Source organism: Catharus ustulatus, chromosome 8, assembly GCF_009819885.2.
Source record: "Catharus ustulatus isolate bCatUst1 chromosome 8, bCatUst1.pri.v2, whole genome shotgun sequence".
NCBI classification, from domain to species: Eukaryota; Metazoa; Chordata; class Aves; order Passeriformes; family Turdidae; genus Catharus; species Catharus ustulatus.
The window spans coordinates 23,060,904-23,083,490 of NC_046228.1; the positions used below are offsets into that span (position 1 = coordinate 23,060,904).

Sequence of the window (22,587 nt, forward strand, 5' to 3'; positions counted from 1 at the left end):
TTTTTACAAATGCCCTAACTCTGCCCCTTCATCCTTATGTCATTTCTCTTACTTGTTGATACGATGAGGAAAAGGGAACTTTTACACTTCTATACAAATGTAATAATAGTGTATATACAGTAATTTCAGGATTATAAGCTGCATCATTTTGACTAAATTTTGCTCCCAACCTGGAAAAGCAGCTTACACTCAGGAGCGGCCAATATATGAACAAAGTTAGAAAATTTCCAAACCTGGAAGTGCAGCCGAGGTGCCGAGCCAAGCACCCGCCAGTAAAACCCGGGATTTCGCGATTGTTACAAATTGGTTACTCTGTTGCACGGTGGGTGGAGGTGGGCTACGTGCCTCCCTCCCGCCAGCACTGCGGGGCAGCGCTGGGTCAGGGCGAGTGATCCCGCGATTCTGTTACTAATTTGTTACTTTGCTGCACGCGGATCCTCGCTGCAAACAAAAATGCGGCTTATATTCCAGTGCAGCTTATACATGGACAAAGACCTAAACGTTGCCGGCACCCGGACGTGCGGCTTATAATCGTGAAATTACTGTAATCTACTGTATTCCATTTGTTTGTAAGAACAAATCTACTTGTGAAAAATAGTGAAAAAACCCAAAACACAAGCAAACAAAACCAAAACACATAAAATACCTACAAATATTTCCCAGGATAATTTTCTACAAATACTTATATAATTAAAGATACACTGGTTTTCCCCAAATGAATAGTGAAGCTCTCTACCATTTTTAAATAGTTCTTCAGAAGTCCAGTCAAGGGTCTGCAGATTTCCATAGATTGAACTGTGTCAAATTCAACAATATACATATGACTTTCTTCTGTATATCAAGCACTCCATCTAATTAAGGAAATCTCTTTCTTCTTACTCAAATGACATAATTTCAGGAAGCAAAATCATTTCATAAACATGCTTAATTTCTTACATCTTGAGATTAATTATGAATGTGTCTGATTCTTCTTTGAGAAACCCACCACAGAAATCTGATACTTCCATCATCTACAGCATTTTACAGCACTTCAAAGTAAATCAGTATTTCCCTGAACAGATTTTAAATCAACTGTTACCTTTTACTGTTATTTATATTTATGCCACTCAACATCAAATGCAGCCAGAACTACACAGGTTCAATTAAAGTGTTCTTAAATCACGTGCTTATTCAATTTAACGCGGACACATTCTGAAACCATATGTCAAATTCCAATCTACACTGTTTAAGAGCAAAAGTCACATTTTCAAAGGTTTTGGCACCAAGAACATTATGTTCCAGTTGTGCTTCTCAAAGCTAAAGTATGAGAAAAAAAGAATATTCTGGCCACACAACTGTAGGCACCATGTTTAGCCAGCTGCACTACTTCAGAAAACAAAAACAGTTTCTAACTGAAGGACATTCTGCATCTCCTTATACAAACCACTTCTGCCAAAACCTGCCCTTCAGATGAAACTGGGTAGTGTGAGTATTTCTTTGTGCCTAAACCACTTATGAAATCCCAGGAATAGAATTTAGCTGCTCAAGCAGCAAGAATTTCTATTTCTATTTCAGTACTTTATTATAGTCACATAAACTACTGAAACAATTCAATATTAGTACAATCCCATGCACACTTTTACATCTCTTACAGACAAGAATTACAGCCTAGGAAACACTCAGTTGACATAATGATAAGCAAGTGACAGTGAAATGCTTTGAAAATTCAATAGTTTAAGTATTTAAAGTCTCCCATTCCTGTTTCTCGTGATTCTCCCAACAACAATGAAAAGGCTCTAATTCCTCCTCTTTGTTTAGTCTTTAAATGTCATTTTCCCTCTAATGAATGCAATAGGAGGAGAGGAGATGACAAATATGGTTGGGTTTTTCAACATTTATTTCAGATACAGAACTCATCCTTCTCTGAGAACCACCAATGAATTAAATGTTTTTAAGAAAACTAGTGTGGAGGGAAACAATCACTATCAAAGACTTCAGTATATGTCTCTGAATTATTAAATAATTTCATTAATCATCTCCAATGACCCAAACCATGAATAACAGGCAGCATCCTTTTATTTCCAGCAGATGTGCTAAAACACATGATTTTGCAAATTATGTTGGAAAAAAAGTATTTTCTGACTTAAAAGTTTTCAAGTAATTCTGTGGCTTCAATGCTGCCTAAGGCCCTCAAGTCTGCATCTGTTGTATAGAGATATTTTATTTCACTAGCAAATTGTACAAATGTTCCAATGTCAATGTAAATGTCCAATCTTATCCTACACTATGAAGCTATAACCTTTAAACATGTATGTCGTATTGTCCATACTGTCAGCCTTTATTTTGTTCACCCATAGGTGGCCATAAAGTCTAAAAATTAAAGACTTAGTTATGGGAGCACCCACTACTTAAATGTTTGTTTCAATATTCATAAAGTACCTGGACAAATTAATATGATCAATTATAAAGCTGTTTTGTAAGGTTACTAGGGAAGAAATAAAAGCAAGATCAGACATGTCAAAGATATGGTGACAGAACACAGAAGAGAGAGTTTCAAAAAACAGCCCTTTTAGATTCCACCAACAGCACTCAGATTCATTGTGAACAAAATGCCTGTCCAGGTAAGAATAATGATGGGAGTTTTTTGCATGAGCAGCAAACACAAATTAACTTCCACTTTATACTGATGTGTGTTCCACACTATGTTAATTCATCTCCTTCCCAAATAAACCCAGGCAGTGGTTCCACAATAGCCTTCAGGTGATCACACTGAAATTCAATTGTAACACTTTTCCCAAGTCCATTTTCCCTGTACTCCTTTTTAGTAAATATTGGATGTATAATTAAATTTAATTTTAACTCTCACAGTGTAAAAGTGTATTCTAATTTCTTTAGCTGCAGGTATCTCATACTATTTTGATTTCACAGAACTGTGAAATGACCAATTCTTTCTTCATGGGAAAAAACAAATTCTGCACTTCAATTCAGAAACATCATAGCTGGCAGGAACAGGATGTATTAAATTAGTAGTAAACCATGAGTAAGTCCTAATATTTTCAAACAATAAACTTCCACATAAATATTGATTTTATTTTGCTACATTTTGTATCTAAAAATAACAATCATATTACGCTCTGGCACAAATTTTCATTGAAGCAGTTAACCTTCAGCAAAATTCTCAGAAAGTAAAATTTAAATGAACAGCCAAAGGGTCCCTTCTGGAAATGACCCTCCATAAATTATATCCTGTCAGTCCAAATACTGAATATTGTAAGTGTTATATTAAAATAAATGCACCTTATTTTCTAAACTGACCAAAATTAACTAAGAGGTTCCATACATGGCTACTTATTTCTCAGATGGTTAGGCATATTGACAAACCCAGATGTGCACAATATGTGAAGTTATACCTTGACAAGACTATAAATATACTCTCAGAAATAACCTAACCCAATGACATTGACCAGCTGGTCCCTTATAAAATGCAATGGTAAACTCTAAAAAATACCCCAAAGACATAAATCAAGTCATCAAACAGTGCAGAGCAAGTTCTCCCACTATACTGAAGTAAAATGTATTTTATATTATGTATATTAAGTTTTGGTCCCAATTGTTGCTTTGTATCTGTGTTCATATAACCCAATAAAATCAACACAGGGCAATTTCTGACTGCAGGAGTGGGAGCAGAGGACTCTGGGCTTGGGGGATTTCTAGCCTTGATACTTCAATTTGAACTAGAAGCATGACTTTCAGGTTTTTCATTTTTAACACCAAAGGTATCAGGAAACATGCAAAATGCCATTTTTTAGAAGACTGTCAATATGGCAGCACACAGAAGACATGTGCAGCAAGGGAACACACTTTTCAGCTATTGATAAAAGTCAGCAACTAACAAAAACAAAAGTCAAAAATGGTATTTCTAGGAAAAATAATCAAAATACTCTTCTTGCAGAACCAAACAATATAGTGGCAATTAAGTCACCTCAGCCTTTTGCTGTAGGAGGCTTGATTAAGAAGTGCAATCTCTTTCTTTTCCTCCATTCCCTCCCCCATCCAAATAATTATCTACAGCCCAAAACTGACTCACTGTAAAATATCTCCTAACCAAAGTAAATAATTAAAGACATAAAATCTTTTCCAGTTTAACTCAAACTAGTTACAAGGTTTCACTGGGATTCTCTGAAGTTTCAAATGGGATTTAAATCACTTTAGCTTCTAGTTTATAAGTATGTGCATTCTCAAAAGCAAACTAATCAAAACTACATAGGAGACACTTTTTACTGCAGTGAACTCCACGGAAAACCCTTACATTTTAATATTTGACAGTGCTCTAAAGCAATTATGCTAAAATGAAGTGAAAAACTGAAGTTTATTTCCCTTTATATCACATATCATCTGTCTCCATTTGATATATAACTGTTCACAGGTTTGAAGGATTTCTATGCTAATTAAGAAAAATATGAAAAGAATATGAAACCATTATTAGTCTATTGAAGCTATCACAAACCTCATTGCACAGCCAATTCAATCTTTGCTTTACAGTTCTGACCACTCCCTACATTTGTAACACTGGGCTTATTGCCCAAGTTTGCTTCTGTTCTTGCAAGTACAATTTTACTTTCAGATAAAATAGGTCTATAATTTCAACACCTAATATGAAATCAATAAATTCACCGTCAGTACTTCTAAAATCATGGGCCAGAGTAGTGAAACAGGTTGGGGAGTGGACTGGCAGTCAGTTTTTCTTGCTGTCTCTGCCTCTCTCTTGCAGTGGGAATTAGTCTGCTATTTTACAGAAAAAAATTGGGGATGATTCAGTGCTGATGCAATAAACCAATTAAAAATCCTCCACTAATGCTGGGACACAGTGGTTCTTAAAAACATTCTTGAAAATGAAAAAAAAAAATTAAAAAAAATAGAAAATCATACAAAACTTACAAGTACTCTGCCAGTTAATGTCTGGGCAGATATCATGACTCCTGCCCAATCCTTCACAGACGTCATCCATCCCACTTCTGCTGCCACATTCTCCTCTTTTTCATCTGTTGGTTTGCAGGCTCCATCTGCCTGTGTATCTCCACCACCATTGATCTTCTGGGCCTCCTGCAAAGTAAGTATTTGGGTTAATTAATGTTTAGCAACTTGACAATGAAAGCCAGCAGACAGGTAGGGCCAAGAACTGCTGTAAGAAACAGAAAATTTGTCTTCCTGGATCCTTGCTAGGTGAAATTAAGAACCTACTTGGCCACATCTCTTTAGAAATAAGAGAAATAGAAATGTTCTATAAGGTACCAGACTAACTAGATAACAATACTCTCCTTGACATAACATCTTCAAAACATCTACTTAGCACTAAATATACTATATGTTCCTTCATAACAAGCAACAAAATTGACAACATCTCTGTAAGCAATTAGAGTTACATATAAATGAATGTCAGACATACACTGAAAGACCTTTTGACGTATCAGTTCAAAATAATGCATACTAGGTGTGAACATAATCTATGTACAATTTTAATTTCCTATCACTAGAATTAATTATCTGAGTAAACCTCCACTGAGAAGCATGATGTAACAAGACAGCAATTATCAAGTGTGAGGAGAACAAAATTCATCATAAAGAATCTGCAGGGAGCTGCCACGCTATCAGTGAACCTGTGTTTCAATGAAAGTGTTTAATATATCACAGGAATTCTTCTGTCAGTAAGTGGCTCTCACAGAATGAAGAGCTAGAAATTAGAGGAGCCTCAGCTGCACCAAGCTCACTGATGAGTCACATGTGCTGGAATTCGTATCAGTCTCTCATGGATGCTGCAGCAGGGAAGTGGTGCTCTGTAAGTGCCTGCAGTGTGCTACAGTCATGGGGGCTGCACAAACATCAAGGGGAACGACAGGAAAAGCCAGCCTGGATTGTGCAGTGTTTAAATCATATCGCATGCACAGTACCAGACTGTGCCACAAGCATGCCTTTGGTGACAGCACAATACTAATGACTTCCTGAAAACCCGACAAGTTATGCTAAACAAAAATAGGAGAGGCAGCAAAATTCAATGCTGAAGCAAGTCTTGAGTACTACACCTGCATGAGTGCTCCAAGCACTCTGCACCTTGAAAGATTTGTTTACAGATTACAGTAGTTTCACGAATACAAGCCGCACGGATTATAAGCCGCACCCCCGGTGCCTCGACAATGTTGCTGTCTTTGTCAATAGATAAGCCGCACCCCGAATATTAGCCGCACTTTCGTTCGTCGCGAGAATCCGTGCGCAGCTTTCACAAATTGGCCAATTAGTAAGAGGATCGCGGCATAGCGGGCTTTACTGGCTCGGGGCGGGGCCAGGCAGGCTCGGCCCGCTCATGGTTGCCGACGGGGCCGGGTGGCCCAGCTCAGCGCCACGGCTCGGCGGGGCTGGCCGGGTGGTGCTGCCGCCGCCGCCGGGCTCGCTGGCCCCCCTCTCCCGTCAGCACCGCCCCGCTGCCGCGTTCGCTCGCCCGGCTGGCAGGGCTGCCGCCGCCGGGCTCGCCGCCCGCCCCGCTGCCGCTTTCGCTCGCCCCGCTGCCGCTTTCGCTCGCCCCGCTGCCGCTTTCGCTCGCCCCGCTGCCGCTTTCGCTCGCCCCGCTGCCGCTTTCGCTCGCCCCGCTGCCGCTTTCGCTCGCCCCGCGCCGCGCCTCGCGAGCGCCGCGCCCGCCCCGCGCCGCGCCCGCCCCGCGGCGCTTTCGCGGTTCGCGGCGGCGCTTTCGCGGCTCGCGGTTCGCGGCTCGCGGTTCGCGGCGGCGCTTTCGCGGCTCGCGGTTCGCGGCTCGCGGCTCGCGGCGGCGCTTTCGCGGCTCGCGGTTCGCGGCTCGCGGCTCGCGGTTCGCGGCTCGCGGTTCGCGGCTCGCGGTTCGCGGTTCGCGGCTCGCGGTTCGCGGTTCGCGGCTCGCGGTTCGCGGCTCGCGGTTCGCGGCTCGCGGCTCGCGGCTCGCGGTTCGCGGCTCGCGGCGGCGCTTTCGCGGCTCGCGGTTCGCGGCTCGCGGTTCGCGGCGGCGCTTTCGCGGCTCGCGGCTCGCGGTTCGCGGCTCGCGGCTCGCGGCTCGCGGTTCGCGGCTCGCGGCGGCGCTTTCGCGGCTCGCGGTTCGCGGCTCGCGGCTCGCGGTTCGCGGCTCGCGGTTCGCGGCTCGCGGTTCGCGGCGGCGCTTTCGCGGCTCGCGGTTCGCGGCTCGCGGTTCGCGGTGGCGCTTTCGCGGTTCGCGGCTCGCGGTTCGCGGCTCGCGGCTCGCGGCGGCGCTTTCGCGGCTCGCGGTTCGCGGCTCGCGGCTCGCGGCTCGCGGCTCGCGGTTCGCGGCTCGCGGCTCGCGGTTCGCGGCTCGCGGCTCGCGGTTCGCGGCTCGCGGTTCGCGGCTCGCGGTTCGCGGCTCGCGGTTCGCGGCTCGCGGTTCGCGGCTCGCGGTTCGCGGCTCGCGGTTCGCGGCTCGCGGTTCGCGGCTCGCGGCTCGCGGCTCGCGGCGGCGCTTTCGCGGTTCGCGGCTCGCGGCGGCGCTTTCGCGGTTCGCGGCTCGCGGCGGCGCTTTCGCGGTTCGCGGCTCGCGGCGGCGCTTTCGCGGCTCGCGGTTCGCGGCTCGCGGCGGCGCTTTCGCGGCTCGCGGTTCGCGGTTCGCGGCTCGCGGCGGCGCTTTCGCGGCTCGCGGCTCGCGGCGGCGCTTTCGCGGCTCGCGGTTCGCGGCTCGCGGCGGCGCTTTCGCGAGCGCCGCTTTCGCTCGCCCCGCCGGCAGGGCTGCCGCCGCCGCCACCACGCTCGCCGGCCGCCCCCTCCCGTCTGCACCGCCGCCGCGTTTCCTCGCCCTGGCCGGCACTGCAGGCCCCCGCACCGCCAGGCTCCCCCACGCTGCTGGCCCCGATTATGCTGGGCTTCCCCCGCTGCCAGGCAGCCCCACCCGCCGGCCTTCCTGCTTCTGCCATGCTCCCCTGCACTGCTAGCCCCAGTTCTCCCGGGCTCCCCCGCCATGCTGGCTCAGGCTCTGCCGCCCTCCCTGCCCCGCCCTGCTGGCTCAGGCTCTGCCGCCCGCCCCCGACACTGCTGGCCCCGCCTCTGCCAGGCTTTCCCACCTCTGCCGGGGCTGGCCGGGCTCCAGCTTGGCTTGGGGCTGCCGCGGGCTCTCACTTCCGTGTTGGCAGCTTTTAGAATTTTGTTAATAGATTAGCCGCCCCGGAATATTAGCCGCACTTCCGGGTTTCCACCAAAATTTTGGTCAAATTGGTGCGGCTTGTATTCGTGAAATTACTGTACTTGTCTGTAGGTCACTAAGCAGAAAATCAATTGCCATTAATCAATCCCCTTTGGGATATCTTTTATACAAGCAAAGATGCCTGATGCTGGTTATGTCATTACTGCTACAGTACAAATACTATCCTGTGATGGTCAAAAGCCATAGCTGTGAGATGGCCTTGAGGACACAGCCGGGCATAAGGGTACAGGCACTTCCTAAGAGTAGCACTAACCTAATAAAGCAATTTCATTGAATCTGTCATCAAAGGACAGTAGAACAACACTAAAAATGTAATATGGAGACCAACAGCTGTTTTTAGAAAAGCCCAACATTGCAGCTTAATTAGCTAATCAGATCCTTTTTTCTGTTAGTTTCCCTCCCAGAAAGCAGGCTCCGTGTTCTTACGAGCGATTACAGCACAGTGTGATGTTACTATATCGATAATAACAAATTATTCAGCATTACAACAGTAATTCAGTACACTTCCCAAGCAAACAACGCAACAGAAGTTTAAAATTACTTTGTATTTGCATAACTGGACCTCGTTCACTGACAAATTTGGACGCAGTGAATCAGATGCTTTGCGCTCGGCATTGAGCGACGCATCCTGTGCTGCACACGCACAGAGCACAACCTACGGGAATGAGCTCACTGCAGGACAGCCACGGACAGCACGCAGTGAGGCACTTCCAGCACGGCAGCACTTGGCTGGAACCATCTGTGACCCCCAGCATCACACAGTCATGGAGATCAGGCCCAAAGAAACGCCTGTACCACCATTAGGGTTTGATTAAACCAGCAAAGACTAAACTAGGCTCCATACTCCAGTTGAAGCTTAGGCAACCCAGGCACATCTCCAAGGCTCACGCTGTCCCCAGGGTGTTCCCTGACTCTGACACGCTCTGTGGCCCAGCTTCACCATTCCAGCTCTCTTGCCTGGCCAGGCTGGCCCAGGCTGGGCCCAGGCAGGCTCCAGGCCATGGCCTGGTCCCATCCCCCAGCCCCTGGCCCACAGGAGCCCCAAGCCCTGACAGATACAGACTCCTTAAAACACCACACATGCCACTTATTTCCCTCTTCCCACCAGTTTCTCTGCCTTTTGTAACTGCTAGAGCTTGTCTTTCAGAACTGTAAGCTTCACACACCAGATTTTGCTCCATGGTCCTCCTCTGCACTGCACAGAGAGCTTTCATACTCTGTACCCATTTATACTGAATGAATTAATGTGGTTTCCATAGTAGAGGAGGTATAATTATCTCTTCCTCTCAATAAGAAACTGAGGTGGTGATTAGGTGCCTATCTCAGTCACTAGAGAAGTAATCGTCAAAGTCAGGATGAAACCACTGTCTTCTTTGATCTTTTCACCCAGAAACCCTTGTTCAAAAGTGCACAGATGCACATCTTGCTATAGAAAGCCAAAGAACTACAGATCACTAAGCAAAAAGCTGAATGAAAAAGTCAATTTTATGTTAGTGAACTCCTAAGTATTAAGGTTAGAAAATTCCTTCATTGTGTACATGTTCCTTAACCCCAATCTTTTTGTCAATAGATGTGATTGCTCATAAGATACAAAAATAATTTAAAATTTTCTAGCAGTCAATGAAATAGTAGGCAATTTACTTAATTGAAGGAGAAAGGTAGTTTTTGTATTTTGAAAAGGTTATCATAAGCTACATTCTTTTGCTGTACTGACTTTTGGTTGCCAACAGAATAGAGCAGTAAAACATGACAAACCTATTCAGTATTTGATTCTTTAAAGGCATTAAAGGCTGTACTGCATTTGAATGGCTATATTTCTGTATTTATGCTACTTATTTCACCTCTATTAAAATCTCCCACCCATGTTATTTCTTAATTAAAATTTAAGTAAAACAATCATCCCCTGCCAAGTATGATTTGGAACAGACTCATGATCAGCCTAGCTCTTGCCATTATTATAGCTATAATTAATATGCAGATTAGTTGCTGTTATGTAATATTTGTATTCAGTTGGGATATTTTATATTTTTCATCTACATGGCTAGCTTTTTATCTTACTTAATTGGCAGTTAAGTATTAGGAAAAGTTTATCCCCAAGGCATTATGCAATTGTGCAGAGATCACTAAAAAGGTTTATAAAGGCTGCTGTTTTTTATACTGAACACAAAAGTCAGTCCTGTTATTAAGTGTACACCCTTGTTTCATTGCTATGTCCTCATCTCAAAGCATTGAGCAACCAACACCAACACCTGAAAAAGGTGCTTAAAATAATAACCTGACAGTGACAATGGTTGTTTAATTATTTAAAAGTTCAGTATTACAAGTAAGGGATCTTTACCCACTCTGCTTACCAGTTTTCATTATTTTAATTACTTGATGACAGGAACATGCAGGTAGATTAAGTGATAAACAGAATATTGTGAAATATATATTTCCTGAACTTAATGAATGGAAAATGGAAAAGAGCATGATGAGAATGTGTGTACAGGAATCAGTACTCAGTGTTCTACCAATGGTTTGACACAGACCCAGACCAGAAACTTCAATGGCTTGTCTTCTCTATTTTCAGCAATAAATATTGATTTAGATTACATAAGTTCTGGGATTCTTGAACACAGTCACCTTAAGGAAGAACAACTCAAAAAAGCAAAATATTAAAAACAGTTACAAGTTTTCAAAATGTAGCCATGCCTATTCCATCTCACCCCTAAAACAGCTACACAAACATAGACCACTGCATGGACACCTCATCCAAATCAGGACAACACAACATCAGAAAATTATTATGAAACCTTAAAACATCATCTAAGAATAATTTGTCTTCTTAAAAGCCCTAAAATCATAGGACACCATGAATGACAACCAGCACTGAAAACGCCCAGTATCTTGTTAAAATATGCTAAAAAACATATCAAACGGGCAGTCAGTGTGAGGGAAAATGCATGGTCAAACGAAGAAAAGGATTTAATAATCCCATTTATCTTACATGGAACTAGCTGAATATCACACAAAAGTTATTAAGTATCACCTGAAACGACATACATAGCACTGAGTCATGCCAACATCACTCAAGGGAAAGTAGTATGCTCAATTTAAGTAGATGTTTAAAAACAGCAACAGCAATGAGGCAAACAGTATTGGCCTTTGAATTCCACCCTAGATAACATGAGATGAGAAAAGGCCTGTCAGAATAGCAGCTGCTCCTAGTTTAAAGCATGAAGTAGTAATACAATAAGAAAATATAGTTTGGAGCAGTTAGGAAAGGGCTGCTTTAAATAATGATGCCAGCAAATAGTAAAATTAACAATTAACAGCATTGCATTCCTAGAGCCTGGCATTTTATGAAATGTTTCATCAACAACACTATGATAATGGCCATTCTTAGAAATTAGGAATATATCTATTATTAATAAATAAATACATATTTATGTTCCTTTCTTTTTCATTCACCTGTTTCCCCAAAGCCATCAAGAAGGTGCTATGTGGAGAGGAATATTTTTGCCGATGAGACTGTTTCTCCTTTCTATTGAGCAAATGTCTAAAACACTATTTAAAAATTATTAGACTTCTGTGAATAATTTAATTCCATGTTCTTCAATACATTCACTCACCACTCTGACATCTCCAAATAAGGGTCTTAAATTTATATAAAACCACAACAGTATGCTGCATTCTCTGAAGCTAGGCAATGTACAGTCCATGTTAAGACCTCAGGTACCTACTGGATATATTGCCAAGGCAGATGCCTTCTGTCAGATGCCTCCTGTCAGATACAGTTACCATCCATAGTCTCCACCTTAATAGTTACTAACTACCAGTTCATCCAGTACTAAAAACAACCAAAACAAAAAAAAAACACCTGAAGCTCTTCACCTGTCCTAGTGCAGTTTAGGAAACATAAGTCATCCCCGGATATTAATAAACAAAACAAATGGCAATGTGAGAAGTTAACAGCTTATGGAGACTTCCAAACCTCTTGTAAAAGTCAGACTTAGAGGAAAAAGAAAGTCAAGGCTAAACTAATTTAATGGGAGGTAAGAGGTACTTTTAAACTGGCCTATCCACAGCATTTCTTTGCATATTAGGTTACACTGACGTCAGTTATCATCCTGTAGCTATGGTTTGACTTGCTTCAAAGGATTAATTATTGATATCCAAACAAACATTATTCCTTTCACTGAATAAAAGAACCAGAATGATCTATGGAAAATGTGGCTGATGAGATAACCCAGCATTTTGCTCTCATAAAATATTCACAAGCCATATAAATTTGGTGTTTGCAAATTTCGAAGATTAAAAAAATAAGTCAAAAATAGAATACAAAGGTTTTCTTATTAGTTTAAGACAGATGTTATACTCTGTGTTCTGCATTCCCAATAGATTTCTGAGAAGCATCTTGCCAGTCCTTACAACCAGAGCCTTACTTTCTGTGCTGACCACAAGAAAACAATTTTTTAGATCGTCTTGCAGTGACCAACTTCTCTTTTGCCTTTGTTTAAGCCTTCAGTAATCCTCATAGACTACATGTTCTGTGCCCTTCCTATTTCCAATATGGGTTAGTTGTATAAAATTCCCTTTTCACATCACTGCTTTTAACTGACAAAAATTGCTGCAGTAGAGGAATTAATTCTAAAACCTTGACCTGAGACACAAGAGAAACTAGTAAAATATAGTGTTCCACCCATGATTCCACAAATACTACAAGTCTGCCAAATGAAGGGTTCCTGGCTATGGTTCTTACTTAAGAATATCAAACAGTAGACACCCACGTTATCTGAAATCTAAAGAAACTATAAAAAGATTCATTTCAAAGATTAAAAAATTCTACACATTAATGGAAGTGTTATAATGTAACATTTTCAATTATGTGAAACAGTATTTCCACATAACTGAAAGTGTCTGGCAGATTTCCACAGCAGACTAAGAATTGAGAGGCAAGCTGGACATCACTGTTCTGTCATCAATATTTGAAAGTCCTCATCCACCTTGCCTAATCACTTCATATCTTCACCCTGCAGCTATAAAGCAAGAGCAACAACACTTTCTGTTGCATAGGGATCTTACAAAGATAAATGTATGTAGGATTTAAGTGTCTCAGTATCACACAAAGACTGACAATGCGTGCCTAATCTAAGTGAAATCACAAAGTGAGACACACTAAAAACCTACTGGTAAAAATTGTGAGACTAGCTATATAAGACAATTTAACACATTAGGACAGATCTGTAAAAGAGAAGCAATGAACTCCAGACAACATAGGGAAATGAAGAAGGACAGGAAGTCATTGCAAACTTACACACATTCAAATAGACAAACGGTGCTTTTCAAAATCATGATTGGCTCAGTTTAGCAGGAGTTTATATCAATAGTTATGTAAGCTTTCGCTAAAAGTTAAGAAGTTTGGGTGAATAATTTAATGAAAATTTATTGATAAAAAGACCACGTTTTCTTTTGTGGCTTCTGACTGGGTATCAGACCACATTATTAGGAATAAATAACCTCTGAACTTGTAATAGGATGATCTAACAAGTGAACTTACTGTCTGCAATATATAAGTAAACAAAAAAACGGGACAAGTCAGTGACGTACAGGTTAAAAGCATTCATTGAAAGTATTTCACAAAATGTCAAACTACTACCTAGCCCGTAAATTTATTTTCCTTTTCTATAGTTAACAGAGCATTTCTTATTAAATTCCTCTACTAAGACCAAATTATTATCACATTAAAATAGTCTCTGAAGGCCTTTTCAATTATAAAGTAGCAGACGAGGGCAAACAATCATTTCACTTTTTTAATGGGGGCACTACATTTAAATGAAATGACACATTTCATTATTCTTAGGTCCCTATGCACTACAGAAATTTGTATATTAAGCAAATCAGACAGTTACCATGTAAGGCATTAATTAGTCTTCAACTGTGTTTTCTGTGATTCAAGCCTGATATTGAGATCATACTTTTAAAATATATTTTCAAAATTCTTTTAAGTAGATTAGTCTTAAATATGACAGAAACTAAACTTGAAAACATATATAAAGAGATTTTAGATGGGACTAAGTTATTTAAATTATACAAAAGGGCTCCTTAATAGAAAAGCACAGAGGACAGAAAGGTGCATGCATTTTTTTGCTATCCTCCTGTTTTGTTGCTTCCCACCTAACAGAAGGCAAATCAAAGTAAGTATACAATTGAGAATGAAATTGATACAGTTGTCATGAAATGAAAACTGCCAAATTACCTATATCCTATCGAGTGAGAAATATCTGTCATAGATGACAAAACATTTTCAACATTTATCCAAAAGTCTCAAAGTACTTCACAAATGGGAGAATACAGTCTCAAAAATGAGAAAGAAGAAACAGTGGGGAAATTACCTAACTTGTTTATCTTGATTACAGGAAGTACTCTAGTTGATTGCTTGTAATTTTGTTGTTGTTGTTGTTAACATTAAGTAATACACAGTTCCAAGATTCTCAGTCATTACCTCTTGGCACTTTTTTTCTACTACCATGAAAGGATGAAATAGAAAAATAACACATTTAATTTTTTATAATTTTAAGAGAAGTATTACTAGTAAATCTTTTCTGATCTACAGGATCTAGATTATAAGAGTAGTTTTTACAAAATAACTAAGTGACAGATCCAGCAGTTTTCTTACTGAAATAACTATTCACTGCCAGGAATATTCATTAAAATGTTCCAAAAGCAGAAAGCTTATTTCACGAAAAGATATACTCAAGCACCATTTACAAAGTAAGTATCAAACTGCTTTGTCAGTGCAGGCACACTTGACAGTATCTTTTCAGTTGTGTGCATCCTGCTCAATCAGAGAAGGGAGGTTTGTACCTACTAGCAAACAGCAAATTGCATTAACTTCATAATCCTCTCCCACACGTTCTATCAGAGGTACCCAAAAGGAGATCTAGATTGAACTGCAGAAGGAACTTTTTCCCCTCTTCTGTGAAATACAGAATAGCAAGGCAGCTAGGACCTGTGACTGAAACTGATGCTCAAAATTACATTTCTACTGCCCAAAAATCACAAAGAATCTATGGATTAGGAAAGGCAGTGCTCATCTTAAAGCACAAGGCACTATAGCTACTCCAAAACAGGAATTTTGGTCCTTACATAAAAGGAATTAACCCCTCATTTCCTCAGCTGAAATAACAGGTTTTCACCTCAAAAAACTTGCTGACAGGAATTTGTGAACTTCATTTGACTCAAATCAAACATTTTTCACATAAAAGAGATGGGCTTAAACATTTGCATTTTCTTTATATGTAAAATAGCAAGTTATCAGTATTTTATGGGAATACTGGCAATCTTCAATGCTGAGCCTCAAGCAGAGTTTATTTGCATATACATTTTTATAAATAGATCTGTGATTTTTCAGAAGGTTTTAAAGGTTACAGAATAAAGATGAAGAAGAAAGGCAGTGGGACAAAAATAACTGAGAGAGTCACAAATGTAACAGGTTGGTAGTAACATAAAACACATGTATAACAATAATTTGAAGAGTGTCAAAGAAGCATTCTGTTATCTGCCAAATTCGATAAAAGAGTAATCTCCAAGGTGTTTTTGATTCAGGGGTAGTATATAACATCTATTCTCATTGTAATAAAATCATAAAGGAAAGCACAATGAATTAAATACAGCATTCTGTAGGATATAAAGCCACACCTAAGCCAATCCTGATGCAGGAAAATAAGTTTCATTATACAGGACATAAATATCTGAAGAACAGCAGATCAGTCAATAAGAAATTAAAACTATTTACTGGCACACAACACTTCTCATTCAGATTACAGAGTGCCATGCAGCTTTCAGACTGCAAGAAATTGGTGCTGGGGGGAGTCAGAGAGCACATAAATGTGCAGGAATCCACAGCAAAGATATACAGCTCTACTTCTCAAAATAGTGAAAATGTAGATTTACTTGCCAAAATTTTTAATGATTACTTTGAAATAATTATATTAGACTCAGCATTTCCCTCTAAAAGACCAGTTACATGACATTATAAGAAATGTATAAGTGCTATTATTTAATCAAATAGATGTGACTTTATTTATTACCCACTGCTATGGAAACAATTTTGTGTAATGTGAATCGCATTACTCCCTTGCATAAACAGCAGACCAAAGTTTTTAATCTACAAGGAATTTTTATTCTTTCCAGTTAAATTTATTTTAGGTAGCTTTATTACTTTGGTTCACTTCCTAGACAGTAACTATCAGTATCCAAATTATCCAATATCAACATTCATAGACTACAAATACAGTACCTGATGTATTTATGGTACAAGGAAACACACACAGTTATTCCAAATTTACAGATACTGTCTGAAATCTAAGGGCGAGAGAAGAAGACTGATAAATTTCTGTCTGACTTGCATGTTACATCTCCATTAACTGTTACTTATACTATATAGAATGAGAACAAGCTCAGTGAATTTTCTTTGACTTTCTTAACTTCATCACCTTAAATAACAGGAACAACTTAAAGCAGCACAGAGATCACCCCCTGCTCTTGTGCACTGCTAGGAACTATGAATGACTTTGACATTGAACATTGCCTTTTTAAGCAATCAGAAGTTGCACTAGTGGAAAATAAAGATACATGGTGTCTATTCTTGGCTCTCATACTGCATCTTGTCCATCTGCCTATACCAAAACCTGCACGTGAGGCTTCTGCTCTGATAGGTCTTTTTCTAAATCAAAACAGCAACTTTTGGAAGCTCCTCAGAGGCGGCCCTGGCAGAGTTGCATTAGCAGCAGAGGCCAGTGAGGTGCTTAAAGGCAGTCATTGTTCTGTCTCATGAGTCTGCAGTTTTTGGTTTCAAAATTTATTGAACCAGCAGATCCAGCATATGTTACAAAAATATGTTACCTCTGAACACTCCCTCTGCCTATAAATTATGCATGACACAGCAGACAGTTATTGTCACCTGAGTAGAAAAGGTAATGAACAGAGGTGAGAGGATAGGTCAATTTAAATTACTATCTCTTTTTGTAAGATTAAATAAGAACAAGAAGAAATTAAAGTATAACTATTGTTAAAACATCTAAAAGTATTGAGCTTTAATTTGCTTGACCTTCGTCAGAGCAGAAGTTGATAATGACAGGTAATAAAGTTAAGGCTACTATGGAAATTTCAATCTTGAATGCTCTTTCCTTATATCTTGCAATTCTGTGGTAATGTGATAACATCATTACAGGGCCCAGAATGCCAACTTTTTCTTTTAAATTTTATATTAATGATTTTGATAAAGAGTTTGCAGCAGCATAAAGATTGAACAGTTCATCAAAGAAAGCTGTCACACTTCACACAATTCAAAAGATGTGTTTTACTGAACCTACTCATCAGCTTGAAACTTAAGAGACTTTCTCCATTTACCATGCTGCATAATTACCTCACACAGCTTTTCAAGATGCAGGTGCCCCCCCTCCCCAATTTATCTGTGAATGAGATTCATTGACAATCCTATGCAAGTATCACATGACATTAAAAATTTCACCTTAACTACTTCTTAAAAGAAGAAAGGGCTTAATTAAGCCTTAATAAAAACAAAAAAAAAGTAATGATTCATACATTTCATACATCAGTAATTCACATCTTCCAAATATCTGATTCTAGTTTATTCAGCAACAAGACATTGAAGTAATACACGTAACTAGGGAATGTATTTGAGAAATAAATAGTATCTCTGCATTTCAAATTCAGCTGGAAATTGGGGGTGGGGGGGAAAGAATGAACTGTAAGATCAGCTCTTTTTTTGAGTTTAAAAGTATGGCTTTTACCTTCCTTAAAGAAGTTCAACAAGGAAAATGAGATGCGCAGGTTACAAAAGCAGAAGTCTAATGCATCATGAATCCCATCTTGCTTTTTTCCTGGTCACTTTTTAAGTCCTCACTGGTATCATAGGATGTCTAATTCAAATGCTTCAATTATTAACACCTGTAAAGTGCCCAATAAACTAAAAGTGACAAGCAGTTTTTTACCTGATGCCCACATTGGCAACCACCATTGCCTAGAAGCATCTACTGGCCCTCATCCCAGGTTGCAAAAGATTTCTGCTGAATAAAATGAACTTCCTGTGAAGGAAGCTTCTTCCTTAAGACTGTCATATTTCAGATTTTCATACCATGGTGCTTAAAGAAAACTTGACTTAAAATATATTTGAAAGGCTCTCCATGGAAACAAAGTCTTCTTGTTATTGACGGGGTCAACAGCAAGAGCTGTGAAAATTCAAATGGAAAACTCTTACCTTCATTCACTTTTGACTTTTTATGGGGTTCAAAAATTATGAAACCATTCAACTTCATCTAAAAACCCACCACTATTACCTATAAAATTAAGTTGGAATCCCTCAGATCCACAGAAATCTTTTCCTACACTGATTTCTTCTCATACAGATAACCACAGGAGTTAAAAAACTATACACAAACTCCAATCTCTACAAATGTTTTATAAAGAAAAGCATGTTTTACACAAAGTTCTAAACACACACAACAAAGGCTGTCAGGAAAAAAAAAAACCCACACAGTAAAACAATAAAAGAGGTATTTTCTATCAGCTTTTTTTTCTATAGCTATTTGCTTCCTCCATGACACACACCAACAAACCTACACAACTCTACTGCTTCTACAGGTCACAAAGTGATCTTTGTGAACTACTACTACTACACACCACCTCATTAATTCCCCAGCTCTATGATCTCCAGCAACATCTTTGCAGGTATGGTGGTAAATGCAGTCTCCTTAACTCTCAACCAATTTATGAAAACAGACACAACAGAGAGAGAAGCACTGGGCCCTCCTACTCTACTCTCACCAGAAAGGTCCTGTCTATGTTTCCCTTTACAGTCAGCCACAGTAGCCAGCAGCATATGAAAGCAAACCCTGTGAAAGTCCCTAATGTCTTTTTTTTTAAGCATAGTACCAGTCAGAAAAAGCAAAAAAGGAGCCTGGATTTTTTCTACAAGGGCAGTCAGGCACTGGCACAGGTTGCCTGGAGACATTCTGGATGTCCCATCTCTGGAAGTGCTCAAGACCAGTCTGGATAGAGCTTTGAACAATCTGGTATATTGGAAAGTGTCCCTATCCATTGCAGGGAAATTGGAATGAGATGATGTTTAAGGCCCCTTCCAACCTAAATCATTCTATGATTTTACTATCCATTTCTCTGGATAGTACCATCTCATAGGGATCATAACCTAGAAAAAGGGGTTGTAAAGATTGTGAAGCATCATGTAAAACTAAGTTCACAATGACAGCACTCTGTCCAGAGCTATGGAAGTGCAGTGCGAAGCAGCACTTCCTCTGCCAGGGTCTGAGTTGCAGGCAAATTGAATATAAACAACACTGTGTCCTGGCAGCCAAAGGGATGTTTATCCTAACACAGTAGGGATTGAGTAAAGAGCCTCTGAGCTTACAATTACTTCAGTAGAAGGGATCTGGTGACAAAGAAGAATATGTTGAGAGAAAAGATTTATCATCTAAGCCATTTTTTTCAGGCGATAGGGAGGCATCATCCTTCTTAATTAAGGATGGGGGTCTTGAGGTCTCCTTGCCTTCCACTCCCTTCAAACACTTTGTCATTTCATGTTTGCAAGTTTGGCTTAAAGTCTCCAATTCTTTTAGAGCACCTTCCACTATTATCATCAATTGTGGTGGTACTGAGTAGTGAAAATATGATCAACATCTGCACACTCTGGATGAAACACTGCCAGCCTCCTAGGGTGACAACAGATGTTTTTGTTAGTTCTCATGTCTTTTAAGAGCCAACACTAACCCAGGGACAGAGTCAAAAACTGAAAGTAACACTGACAGCTGGAATAATTCTATGGTCCACTGGCCACTGAGGCACTATTTTAACCAAATAATTCATCATAGGAGTAAACACACCAAATTACCAAAATGGTTGCACAGCCTTTCACCATGCTAGAAAGATTTTTTTGCTACAACAAAATAAAAACATGATTCTAATAAAAAAACACCATTAGGCTGGGTCTATACCCTGTAGTGTGTGGCTGTACTGTAACTGGGAAAATGGAATAATAAAAGCTACCAGATAGAATACTCAAGCTTCAGAAGTAGGATAAGAGTTCATTGTTTTGAGCATTTAATTGTAAAAGCAAGCATATGGGAATTACTTAAACAAAAGACAGTCTCAAATATGGCAGGAAAACTGGAGGAAAACAGAATTAATCAAGCCCCATAAATTCATGCTTGAAGTAGGGCAAGTTTCCCAACATAAGTGAGATTCTTAACTGCATTACATGAGTCACTTCATCTTGTATTAAAAAGAGGTATGAATACAAATCTTCTTGGCAACCAAATTAGTGCAAAGGCCACATTGACAATTAACTCATATCAAGAAAAGGGCCAATTTCTTGCAAAGATTATACAGAGCTGTTGACAATTAATTCTACTTTATTAGAATAGAGCTTTGAGAGCTTGCTTTCTCCTGTCCTAAGACACCCAGCATCCCAGTGATGGTGGCATCGCTGCCTTGCTGTGCTCCAGACCCAGGAGCTCAGAAGAGTGGTTTTTTTTCATTAGTCAGAGACCTAGCAACAGTGATATTTAATAAAGAGAGCATCAATCATCTAAAAAAATACATTTTTAAAAATGTATGATTTTCTGCTGTGCTCTGCACTCCCTGTAATCAGGGTGTGCTGCTGGAATCTAAGTGGGGGAAATTTTTCATCAACACTGGCATATCAATTATGAGAATGTCAACCCTGCTGGATGCCAGATTCAAACTGTTGATGGGTAGGTTGTTTATGAGATGGCTGCAGCAAAACAGTAGAAAAGTATAAAAACAAATTGAATCCTTAACAGAGAAAAAGTAATGATAGAATTGTATGCTTGAATGCAAATCCCAACTCACCATAATAAAATTCTTCCCTCATTCCCTCAGTGTGAGTTTGGGGTTTTGTTTTGTTGGGCTTTTGTTTTTGGTTCTTGTTTGTTTGTTTTACAATTAACTCACTCTTTTACGTACACTCTCCCTCCAGGGTTACTCTCCAGGCTTAGGACAAGATTCTAGCATAGACACACTTGACACTAGAACTGAGCTGCTTGAGAGACAAAAGAGCTGTTTGAGGGCCTCTCCACTTACCAGCCAACATTAATATTCATGTTGTGACAAAACTATCCCAGAAAACAATTTTGTTCATGCTATCAGTATTTTTACCCAAATGTGCTCAGACAGCCAAAAAATTTCACCTCTGGTAACTGAATCTTTCCCAAACTCCTCTGAATCTATAAATTCTGCAGAGGTCCCTGAAGATGAAAAAATAAGGGCTTTCATTTTTATGAACACATGCAGACTTATCTCTAGATCATAGAGCGAATACTTCTTCCTCTTTCTATGTGTCTTTGCAACCAAAACATAGCTTGTAGAGCATTATCCACAAATGGTCCAGACGGTCTAATAATCAAAGTTATAGTCCTGATTATTAGCATATACAGGTTAGTAACCTAGGTACTGGCAGAACAAAACCAGGAGGATTTTGGCTGGTTAGCTTAGGGTTCTGTTGGTTTTTTGTTGTTGTTTTTTATTTTTTTTATTTTTAACTTAAAGAAATGCCAAGTCAGTGACCTAAACAATCAAGTTACATTGATTCAGAACAATCAATAAGCCTATTAACATGTACAAAACCACTCAAATATATCTCAGAAACAATTGTTATTTTTAAATTAGACATGTTTAGTTTTATTTCTTTCTTAATGGAAACCAATTTTTAAAAAAAACTGATTGAGATCTAGCATCAACAGAATCTGTTATATTTTTTGATTCGATCAGTTGAGTGGAGTTTGGATTTAGTTGTTCAAAATGCAAAGGAAAATATTTGAGAATTTATATTAAAATAACGAGGACTTTAGTATGATAGATGCAATGAGAAAAATTTCTTTCCTACTTAAAACCAATTTTACTACATAATATCAAGACTTTTCATAGTTTTTAGCAGTCTTCCACTAAGCCCTGTACTTTACATAATTCCCTTCTCCAGCTAGAAATCAGAACAACTGGAGAGTTTTTTGTGATAAATCTGATATTTTGCTTGATTTTTGGAGTAAGTGAAAGAACTCATTGCTTGAGAAGATGCCAACATAAGGGCATGGTCCCAGGGAGCATCAATGGACACTGGAAGCGCTGCCCAAGAGTCGGTACCGCTCCAGGTGACCATCCACACATCCAGCCCATGCTGCATCACTTTGGGCACTAGGGTTTGATGCTCAGGGTAAGCAGCTACCACAAAGCTTGGGAAGCAGAATAACCAACTAAAATCTGGCTAAGCAAGTAATGCAATCTTTTGGGTAAGAGGGATGAGAAAAACCAGGATTCTGTAACGCTATTAACAGGAATGGGAACAG

General features: G+C 40.1%; 1 protein-coding gene across 42 annotated transcripts in view; it reads right to left on the bottom strand.

The window, feature by feature from the left end:
• KCNMA1 (potassium calcium-activated channel subfamily M alpha 1) overlaps positions 1 to 22,587 on the bottom strand; it is a 440,583-nt gene that overhangs the window by 314,368 nt on the left and 103,628 nt on the right. For all 42 annotated transcript variants that reach the window (XM_033066042.2, XM_033066032.2, XM_033066068.2 and 39 more), the window contains one exon: positions 4,918 to 5,082. In XM_033066042.2, coding sequence (XP_032921933.1) covers positions 4,918 to 5,082 — 165 coding nt within the window. The remainder of the gene's footprint in view (positions 1 to 4,917; positions 5,083 to 22,587) is intronic.